Below are 12,000 nucleotides of genomic sequence, written 5' to 3'. Positions count from 1 at the left end.
ATTTTATTTATTTATTTTACACTTTGTGTACATTATACAATGGTGGACTTAATGCTAATTTGGCATTCTTTAACAGTCAACCTTAGGGTGATGCAGAGAGACAACAGTAGTTTATGTATACATATCATACATATCGTCACGCCTTTAATCCCCGAAGGGGTAGGCAGAGGTGCACATTATAACATGTAATGCCACTGTATAATGTACACCCACTTTTCACAATCTATGTTTTAAGCCCCATGTAAGGTGGTGAGCCTATTGCCATATACCGGGCACATTTCCAGATCCGTACTACTGAGAAATTTCCGAAAAACCGAAAAAAGCCCAGTAATACTTCGCCCGACCCGGGAATCGAACCCGAGACCCCTTGCCCGGCAGTCGCACTTGCAACCACTAGGCCACCGAGGCAGTCTAGTCTAGTTTATGTACCTAGGTATTATATTTGTAGTACATAAATAGGAAGGTTTTTTTAATCTGAAATGGAACTCATCATTATCATCAACATCTTGTACCGACGTAGAGCAGCAGTAAAGCCTTTACCGTCAAAGCTAAAACTTATAATTATTTCAAATGAATTTAACGCAATTTGTCCTTACAGTTGTCTTATCATTCCTTAATCTCTTTTGATAAAAATCAGAATCCGTACAAAATGTTTAAATATTCTAAATTCTGTTTTCATCTTCTTCAAATAGGTACTCAAATAAGACATTCCCAGACTGTTGCTATTAATTTGTTTGAAACAACTACTAAGTAATAACTTTAAGTTATAAGATTTAGCTTGTTATCCTTCGAGCAAAATTACCAATGCATTAATAATAAGCACCACTTTGTAAGCACTAAGTCCTTGTCTTAATCTAGGTCGTAGAATTTAGATCTTAGGTTTCCTAAGGCTCCTAAAGTTATGTGCCCAGAACTGTGACAAATATGTTTTACATTCGCAATACAATTTATTACCGACAAACGTCTGAGGAAGGATATGGCGATAAATAATGTTGGGCAGTGAAAATAGTAGTAGAATAAAATGAAATAAAGAATAGTTTGAATTTTTAACTGAAATGTCACAAATGTTACTGGACGATAGATTATTATCCAAGATAAGTAATAAAAAAAAAGAAAGAAAAAGCATTTTGATAGTTAGACATGGACACAATAAATAAAATAATAAATATCAAGGATTTTTCAATTTACTCTCGCTGTAACTCGGAAACGCCTGGACCGATTTAGCTAATTTTAGTTCAGAGAAGGTTTAAAAGATGAGAAACAAAAATACGGAGAGTACATTACAATACTTAGCTTACCTATACAATTTCTCAATTAAAATGCTACTCCTATATTTGGTTGCTCAGAATAGAAAATCAATTAATTTAAAAATAACACTCTAGTTTCGACCTTAGATCGTTAACGTTAATCACCATTTTCAATTTGACACTTTACTTGACACCCACTTGGGGTTCGGGTTTGTTTTCTGTGCAAACAACAAGAATAACACGCGTCAATCACTCGTTAACTGAATAACATTTGACCTGGCTAACTGCGGTTTCGCCCATAAAGGGATATTTTTAGATGACCAGAAAACTAATTTGATAATACAGTTTGCTGTTATTCTATCTTACTTTAAAATAAGCAATGAAAAAGTTAAGGTTTTTTTAGGTAAAGCTTCGTTTTTACATGGAAACTGATATCATAAATGAATAGTGCTGAAAATTTCAGAACAATTTTTAACACTGGGAGAGTTAAAACCTTAAACAAGCTGACAAAATTTTTTTTACATTTATTTTCATGGGTCAACGTTTGGCCGCTATCTCGCCTAATGGTAAGTGATGATGCGGCCTACGATGGACCACGTCTGCCTATAAGCAACCTATTCACTCGGACTTTGAAGACACCCAGGTTATACCCATCAGGAAACACAGACTCCTCAAGGAGTTCCACTTCTACCACATCACATACCTACCATTCAGTAGATATGTATATGACCATAATAGAATTATACACAACAAAATATCATCCCTACATTTCATCCCACATTTAAGATTAATAAAATATTTGTGACTTTCATCATTTCCGAGCTCAAAACGCTTCGTTTCCTGCTTTCAAAACTGAACATGACAACAAAAGAAAAACCGGCCAAGAATTAGGGACCGTCAGTCCTTCGTTATACGAACTATTATGCACAAATACCTACATCACTATTTTATGACAAATGGCACCCTTTATGAACGTTTGTCATATAGCTCCCTCTAATCTAATAGTCACAAAACCAGTGACCCAGTCACAAAGACAGTGTTTTTATTGTTATTGCGGTCTTATGACTAGGCGGATGGAATAAAAATAAGGTATCATATCATTCAAGGTCATTTCAATGATTCAATATACTCGAATCTAAATCTTTTGTGGCGATCTCTTTGACTGAAGCATTTCGACTTTTACATAACTTTCCACTGATTTTAAAGGCAAATATCGTGCGACAAACAAGGTACCAAGAGAAAGATTTGTTCAAAGCAGATAAACGTAAATTCCAATTTAAAAGATCTGTACAAAGCTACAAAGCGTACCTAAATGCCCTCATTACAGCGAATAAATTCTACACGACTGTCTGTTTGTATTCCCTAAGTCACTACAAAAAGAGGGGACTTAATAAAATACCTATTTCTTCACTGAGTTTGGGTAGGACGCTATTTTAAGCGGCCTTACAAAGCCATTCATGAATAGAGTACTAGTTTGTGCGTCTTCTAAGCCATTACAAAGCACATAACACTCACATAACCAGTGTATAAAGGATACATTTGCAACACTAAAAATGTTAATCGTTTTATTCTTTGCTCAAAACAACTACGGTTTTGCGTTTGGCAATATCGCTGTAAAAGTAAGGCCAATTTTTGGCAACCTTATCACGAATTAAAAAGTGAACGAAATAGAACATGCTAAGTTAATTTAAAAGTTCATAAATGACCTAAGATTGAAATAGCACACGATCTTAATGGTACAATCTATCAATGTCTATACTTTAAATTCTTTAATTATAGACTTTCTTCTTGTTTCAGCCTAGATTTCTTGGAGTTCCTTTAGCTCTAACGTTCCAAAGTTTCTATTCCTTATTTACACTTCAACGACTTTTTCATTATTTAAATTACTATTTTATCCACATTATCACAAGGAATCTATAAAGTTAATGCCGTGACTTTACGAAAGCTGCTATCGGTAAAAGACTTTGAGAAAGAACTAGAAAGTTAATTTTCTTTATCGTCTTATCAAGTACTAAGGTCGCATGCGGCTTAAGAGGTATCATAGTTAAGAATATAATAGGCCCTTATTATAACTAAACATCTTACAAACTACACCGCTTTGTTTAAACTTTATAATTACGTAGTAATTAGCCGCGAAACCACCGTCTTTTGTTTTAAGAGAAAGTTGCTTTGAGGTCATATAGATAAGGCTTTGACCTTTCTTATAAAAAAAATACTGCGGAATATTTTTGCCCTTTTTATTCTTTAAAATTAAGTTTAAGTATTCAACTATAAACAGTGCATACTGTTTGTTCGTATCTTAAATTATCATAAGCCAATTTTCTTCTTCTTTAGGCTTCAGCATATTTTTATTAACATATACTGAACAAATAACTATAGTCATGGAAAAAAAAAGATACAAAAAAGGATACGGCGTGCATAGAGGTGTGTTACTCTAACCGTAGTGTAACCGCTAATCATGGCATGTGTTGGCTAGTAGAGGTGAATCTCTATCCTCACACTCGAGCCGCAACTGACTGGAATACTAATCAATTTCAATTCCAAGTTAAATCTTCAGTAGTATGTGGCTTAACATTTTTATTTCTAGTTCTAGTTTTCTAACCTGGCTTTAACTTTGCTTTTGGATTGTTGAACATTGCAGACCTTTATTTGTGCCAAGAATTTTGCTCTGTATAAAATAATCATAACAATTACTCAAAAGTCAGAAAATCGCTGGAATATCTATTCAAGCGATTATATATCTTATCTATTCCAGGAATAAAAGCCAAGATATTAAGTTATGGAATAACTTGAACAAGGTTTGAGCTTCGGCATTAGCTTCACATTCGCTTGAAGGCAATGACGCGTTAGGGAAGCAATCAGTGCGTCATTCATTTGAGAGAACAGATAAATGAGTTTCTTACTTCGTAACATCTGTTCGAAAATCAACTTTGTGTACGCACCAAGCTATTTATGTGTTCGGTTGATTGTGTTATTTTGAGAATTCGGAACGTTTTGGTTGAATTGTTGTTTGTGATCTTTGTAGCAGTTCAAGAGAGATAAGTACTTGTGAATAAATATGGGTTTATCATTAAAAGTTGAACATTAGAATTATGACCGAAGACTGATACCAAATAAAAATTGGCTATAATTTTGTTTACTCATTCATGCAATAATGTTTTTCTTTAGTTATGCGAGTATGCAATAAGTTACTTTATAATATATGTTCAGCTTAAACGTAAACCCTAGTACCTACAATCTTCTATCTTGTTAGAAAATACTTCCTTACTACTAACATTTCCGTATAAATCCAACATATTTCTAAAAGAGCGCTACACTAGGCAACAGCTTTGGGATTGAGGTTAGCGCACCGATTTGTAAAATATGTAGCGTAAACTCGCTTCACAAAGCACTCGCTGCCTATTCAAGAGGATCAAATCCTCAAACTTTTACTCACCGAATAAACGTCTTTAGCAACACCGAAAGTTCAATAAACATTTATTCCGAAAATTGGAAGTAGGTATACAACCAAATAATTTCGTTTTGCAACTCCACACTCGTATTTCCCCATAGACCATTGGCAAATGTATCTCAGGAGAGCTCAAATGTATTCACTACGTGGTTTGCGGATGGCAGTATCAAATTCCACGGAGAGAACGGTTACCTACGTTATTTATTGGCCAAAATCCCACAATCCAAGGTCACGGCGTTCTGGAAATTCTCAAACCGGAAAATCCAATAACCCCTTCTTTTATTACGCACGACAGCCGCGCTTGTGACGCCACGAACCAGACGATAAGGGCCTTAATTTCATCCGAATCGTATTTAAACTGTTCGGTTTCAATGGCTAGACTAAGATTTAGAAATCGATTTCACAAATCCGATTTATTATTAGACTTACTGTAATATAAAAGGGTTGAGCAGAGATACAGTAGATACAGAAATCGACGTAGCTAAATTACTTACGAATAATAAAAAATATGATTAAATATAATAAAAAAAAATATACTTACTTATTACTCATCCAGTAATAAATTAAGGGGTTGAACATGGAATTCGCCATGGCCAACCAGTAGAAGAAGAGGTAAATATGCTGGGCGAAGGGCGCAGACGCTAAAGACTGATAGTGGTAGGTCAGAACGAAGTATGCGTGGTACGGCAGCCAACAGAGAGCAAACACCATCACCACCAGGACGAACATCCTCACCACCTGGGTACAAAAATCAACATCTTAAAAAAGAGGAATTAGGAAATTTTGGGTGCAAATTTGGGTGCAAATTGCGGGAGGTCGTTCAATGTAGAGAGCTTAAGGATTGACTTATGTTAAGTAGTAGACGTCTTTTTCTTGATGATAGTCATGATGGTAATGAAGATAAAAATCATGGTTTACATAATAATATTAAGAGGATAAGTTTTATTAATTAATTTCTTTTGCTGATTCTAATTCTTGAAAAGCACAAGATAAGTTTTACTGTGGTGCAGCTGTATGTATTAAACAGTTTAATTTTAAAAATGCACTATGCTAGATATATTTAGGAATCTATTCTGTAACAAAAAAAAAGAAGAAATATAACTGCGTCAATATTCCTCATGTTCTTTATTAAAATAAAAACCTCCGTTTGTATTTTTTGTTCTACGCCCACAGGAGTAATGAAATAAGATTTAGGGCTCAGTATCCCATTACGGACTGACATTCAGCTAATTTGCAGTGGACTGGCTTTTTTATTAAAACTTTATAGGGTTAGTATGGTCTAGGGATTGGATTTATAGATACAGCCTTATATATATTAGATCTGCGTATTTCAACTAAAGGAATAAAAGTATGATTATTTTATTTCGTTTTCTGTACTCTTAGTATGAGTTTGCTTTACGTTGTTTAAAGTAATCGAAACGAGAGCGCGTACGGCGCTCGAATTGTTGGTTTATTCGACCCGGCCAATCAGAGCACCGAACGCGCTCTCGTTTTGATTACTTTAAACGTAAAGCAAACTCGTACTATCATATGGGTATTGATAGAATTTTGTACGAAGTAACCAAATTATATTAAAAACATAGAAATCTTTTGCAATGATTAAGAGAAATATTTAAATGTTATACAATAATCAACGTATAATGGGATTTTGAGGCGAAAGTTGTTTAAAAACTCATTTTGTTTAAGATTAAAATCAATACGGTTATCTTAGGTATTGTCACAACATTGATGTTGTTGACTACTGAAAATGACAGCTAACAGTACAACAGTTCTCAGTTCCTTTCCACGATTCAGTGCGGAAATTACACTCGCAATACACATTACACAGTACAAACGGATATCCTCTGTAGAGCTACATACGGTTGACCACTTAGTAATTACTTCGTGTCTCCAAACGCAAACATCGACAAATGTTGTGTCACGGCTCTAGAGGAGGAGTTGTTGCTAATAGGATAGATGACTTATTTTTGTTTTAATGTCCGTCTTGTAGTTTGTTTTAAAATATTAGACACATATTTTTATTTTCTTACGGAAACAAATACTTTCGAAGATAATATCGATTTGAAATATCGCGTGGCGTCACTTTTAGGTACATTTTGTACGAAGAAATTACACATTTCCTCCCATTCCTAAATTTTGATTCGTTTTATCAATTATTGTTATCTAAAATGATAAAATAAAAAAAAAATACGTGTGTAATATTTTTTTATTACCTAGTCCGTCATATTAATTAGATTTTTAATTTTCATACCTCGTCATCATCCCTATTATATTTAACCCCTAAATCCCTATATATTTAAGTTAAAGCTATTATTATTAGTTGGACAATTGTCTTTTTACAAAGACAAACCAAAAATCTAGAGATACTCTAAATAATTTATTACAATTTTACATTTACCATCTCCAAAATTCTTAGTATTCATTAGTCATTCTTAAAAAATAAGACTACACAGCCCTTCAGTAGTTATTCGTACAACACCGACTTTAGATGTCGCTGGGAAACTGGGAAAGGGGAGCGCTCGGTAGGACAAGATGTAATTAATTAAGGGACTCTTAATTCTATGCTTACTTCGAGCTAGCACGAGCAAATGTCAGGGGAACGTTTACAATACATAAACTGTTTTTATAAATTGTACTGGTTCTTTTCATTTTCTTCTAAAAGAAATTTATGTTTTTATAAATTGTACTGGTTCTTTTAATTTACTTCTAAAGAAAATTTATATTTCTGTTGAATAACTGACTTTTATACCATGATCTGCTGCCGTTTACAAAACTGAAGTTTTAAATGTTTTTACAAAAATCAATCGTTTTGGTTAGATATAAAATCTGGATCTCATTATGTTAATATTAGAAGACAGGCTTGATTGATTGGCTTTGTTACTTGAACATACTTGAACCTTGTATACTTTTACGAGTAATACCAGAAATTCACTTACAAAATAATTCAACAATTTTATAAATTTACAACAACTATAAATGTAATCTATACGATTTTAACAATAATACACAAAGCCCTCAATGTTAAAAAAAGTATATATCAAATACGAATCACAATAAATTCATCACTTTATGAATCAAATAGCTGATCCATAATACATTTTCAATACAATGATTGATTAATAGAAAAAGAGCTCTAACATTCCAATTTATTTTTATCTAATTCTCATTTTAAACAATGAATAAAATTGGTGATTGTTTAAATATATTCTACTGGACATAATTGGATTCAATAAGGTCTATTTTTGATTGTAGAAATAATAGAGGCTTTGGTCCAATAACGTCTCGTATTAGGCTAAGGATTCGTGTTGTCTTACAGAGAAAATACATTAGTTCTAACTGTGAGCACGTTGAAAGATCAAATAAGCAGTGAAATAAGATTTCTCTAGTTACGAGTATTTGGAAGTAAATCTGCTGGTATTATTTAATTAGCCTAGTAGTTGTGATATGGATAAAGGAGACAATTTGATTCACTATATAAGAGATTTTAATTTAATCGTATTCTCTGATTGTATGAAGCTGAAGAGTTTGTTTGCTGGCTTAATTGATTGTACTACGCGCTAATCTCTGTACCCAGTCATGGGTTGATTTGACAAATTATTTTTGGGTGAAACCGCGCAGGACTAGCTAGTTTGATAACTGAAACTGAAACTTGTGTAGTAAACAGTACTTTTTATTTAATAAATCCAAGCGAATACATTGTTATATATTTATGAGTTGTGTTTTAAATGAAAACAACTTATGGTAACAACAAAACGTCCAGAGATTTCCAAAAGAATTCAGGTGTATATTATTACAATTTTGCGCGTTATCCGGGACTCAGTGTAAAGAAACCGCCAAAGCAGACTAGAGGCTCCTAAAAGAACCGTGTAAAATAATACTTCAATCCACAAAAGTCACAGCTGCAAAATAATTCTTAAAGAAAATTAAAATCTTTCACAATTTTCTAACAAAGTTGTGAGTTGAAAGACTTCGAAAAGAGTGAACCGATTTTTAATGAAACTTTACACGTGGCTTGCAACTTTATGACGTGTACTCCAAGCGAATATCAACCTTAAGGGTAGTAAAGTTCCTCAGGGATATGGTCGGCGACGGCGACCTCTCGCGTCCGGCACTGGTTCAGGCCATGGTGCGGAGCGAGAGGGACTGGGATGCCGTCTCCTCCTTCTGCGAAGCAGTGATGCTAGCTAAGGAGGAGGCGGGACGCGTGAGAGAACAAACCTCCTCACGCCCCAGCCGTCGCGAGAGACACTCCGGGCGTAGGGGATCGCGAGACGATCTCCGGCCACCGTAAGTGCGGGCCTGCGGACGGCGAGCAAGGGTAGCTCGCCGCCCGAACAGATCCAGACCCGTGCGTGCGGCGCGTCGCGTTCCGCGCGCGCCTCAAAGAGCCATCAGACCACCACAGATGGGGCCCAACAGGGCTGATGCCTGATCCGGAGCTGCGGACTACCTAGCGGGTTTACCGGAGCTCCGGGTCGAAAAGCAGGAGAAGGAACGGGGTGGTTTTTAGTCAGTAAGAGTCTGACACTCCCTCTCGCCTTGCCCAAGGCGGGAGAAGTCATTGGATGATTTTCCCCCTCAAAAAAAAAAAAAAAAAAAAAAGGGTAGTAAAGTACTTTAAGATTGGAGAGAAAGTGCAATGGCCTCTATCATCCCGAGCAACGTTCCTAGCAACCGATATTTATTGCCGGTTGATACCATTAGACGAGTACGGATATCAGTTTGTGCAACGTTGATTAATTGAATAGATTTGGAACTCAATACCAATGAAAGATGAAAGGATATATGGACAGAGTGATGCGATACTGACATTACTGCTTTCAGTGTCTATGTTTATGTTTGTCATCATCAGTATTATGCATCAGTATTAAAAATCCAGCTCGGGATATGACTATAGTTAGTTAGATATACATCAACAGCCTATAAGTGGCCACTGCTGACCAAAGGCCTCGTCTCTTACGGGTTGGCGATTTTAAACTTATAATTAGATATGATAAGCCCAAGTTTCCTTACGGGGTTTTCCTTCACCGTATGTCTATCGAGTCCAAATAATCTTAGAAAGTACATGTCATTCTTAGGTTTCGAATCGCACTCTCATGTATCAGAAGCCAGCGTTTTATACCTTCGAGCCACCACGACAATTACACGCTGATCTACAATACGCAACAAACAACGAACTGATTTTTATTGTTTTCACACTGCTACATACAGAATAACAAAAAGTATCTGTTGCACAGTGTAAAGAATAAATAACAAAGTTCAAAGACTCAAAGGGAATCGTGACAAAATCACTAACAACGCTACATCCATGCGAATGGATTTTTATTTTGTTCCACGAGTTTTTTCCTCTATAAATAGCGGACAAAAGCTGGCCTTTGGAAACTGGGAGTCTACTCTAATTCAACGAAAAACGAAGTTTCGTCCAAAACTTCGCAGATTTTGTACTACAATTCCATTAATTGCGAATGTATTTCGTGAACAAAAATGAACGAATGAAATGAAGATAAATAAATAGGTTTTAATATGAAATTAAAAATAAAACGTTATTTTAAGTAATTTCATTAGTAAATCAATAAAACCTACGGCCGAAGATTAAACGAAACTTCGTATTCGAGAACCGGAGTAGACCTACAGACTGTTCTGTTGGCGAATAAACTATACAGAATTCAGACAGGAAATTAGAGGATACTCTCTAAAGGGTCGGTGACCAAAAGGCCAAATTATTAACACGCAGGTAAATGTTTTGTGTATTCTCCTTGCGGTCGGCTATGAAACTTAATATAATGTAAACAATCGCTTAATTGAGTTGTTTGATTTGGTTTTCAAAGCAACAGTAAAGATTTTAATTTGTTTAAAAACCTTTTCGGACTATGTCCATGCTAAAGTGAAATGATAGAATTTGGATTTCGCGCTGTAACTAATTGTTTGGTGAAGACATGGTCGATGGACTATTAAGCTACTCTACATAAGAAGATTTGCTATTATGTCCATGCTTTCCTTTAGTCAGGTTGGAGATCGTAATTTATAACACCTCCATTTTTTAAGTCAGATAATATCCCTAATCTTTCTCGTAATTCCGAAAAATACTATGCTGAAAACCGCATCAAAATCGGTTTAACCAAACGCGAGAGAATCGCGCACAAACACATACACACAGGTCAAACTCAGAACTTTCTACTTTTGGCGAAGCATTACTGCTATGTGCTATAACTTAGTAAGATTTTAATAAAAAAATACAATAACCAACACTTATTACCACAACGCGTCATACTTCTTACGTTGTATAGCTAAATTGTGTATACAATATCGACCAACTGTGACAATTCATTAATACCTACCTAAGTGAAGAGATTTACTAATCTGTCGGAAGTACTGATTGGGGTCATCAATCATAATGAAGTTTACAATTAATCTCTTGATTAATTACAAAGGTCTGTCACTTGTACAATCCTACATTGAATTGCGAAATACAAACTAATTTATGTTTAGTTTGTTTTGATTTCTGTTCATTATTATATCAAATTGACATTATTATCAAATTAATTAGTTTAGGTGGCCAATTAACGAATTTGCAACTATGAGTGCTGAGCAGGAGCATGAATAGTACAATTAGTGAAAAAAACCTCGTTGGCCCAGTGGTCGTCAGGGCGACTACCGGGCAAGGAGTCTCGGGCAAAGAATTGCTGGGACTTTTTCGGTTTTACGAAAATTTCTCAGTTTTAGCACGGAGTCTGGAAATGTGCCCGGTATATGGCAATAAGCTCACCCCCTATTACATGGGACTTACTGCATAAATTGTGAAAAGTGGGTGTACATTGTACAATGCCATAATGTGCACCTCTGCCCAACACTTTAGGGAAAGAAGGCGTGACGATATATAATACAATAAAATGTAAAAATATTTTCACTTTTTAGCAGTTTCATATAACTGAATAACATTTGAATAAAACTTTCATAATTTATTGTACCTAATTTGAATCCACATTTCACAGGACAGGACACTATTTTCCAATGAAACTCACGTTAATGAAAAACATGTTTGCGAGTAAAGGTGAATATTTGTTTGGTTATCGTATGAATTTATCAGTCGGCGAACAAATAGTTATAATGGTCAGTAAATAAATAACAGGCGCTATTTCAATTCCATGAACCTATAGGTTGCAGTGAAGGTGATGTTCGTTAAATAATAGAAAAACACTGAGACTAAATAATTTATTTTACAAGTTGTTTTGTTTCTTATTATGATAACAATTATGGACAAAATCGTCTATTGAAAGTCAATAATAACTATGACTCTAATAA

At 35.0% G+C, this 12,000-nt stretch overlaps 1 protein-coding gene across 3 annotated transcripts in view; it reads right to left on the bottom strand.

Moving 5' to 3' along the window:
* Positions 1–12,000, bottom strand: part of LOC118270059 (tachykinin-like peptides receptor 86C) — a 101,306-nt gene that overhangs the window by 21,105 nt on the left and 68,201 nt on the right. For 2 of the 3 annotated variants that reach the window (XM_050707096.1, XM_050707095.1), the window contains exon 8: positions 5,240–5,436. In XM_050707096.1, coding sequence (XP_050563053.1) covers positions 5,240–5,436 — 197 coding nt within the window. Of the gene's footprint in view, positions 1–5,235; positions 5,437–12,000 lie in introns of those variants that run through there. The other variant, XM_050707097.1, reaches the window with a different exon arrangement.

The sequence above is a fragment of the Spodoptera frugiperda genome, chromosome 30 (genome assembly GCF_023101765.2).
Source record: "Spodoptera frugiperda isolate SF20-4 chromosome 30, AGI-APGP_CSIRO_Sfru_2.0, whole genome shotgun sequence".
Lineage (NCBI taxonomy): Eukaryota > Metazoa > Arthropoda > Insecta > Lepidoptera > Noctuidae > Spodoptera > Spodoptera frugiperda.
The sequence above is the reverse complement of the archived record's forward strand: the minus strand, read 5'-3'. Positions and strand labels throughout refer to the sequence as shown.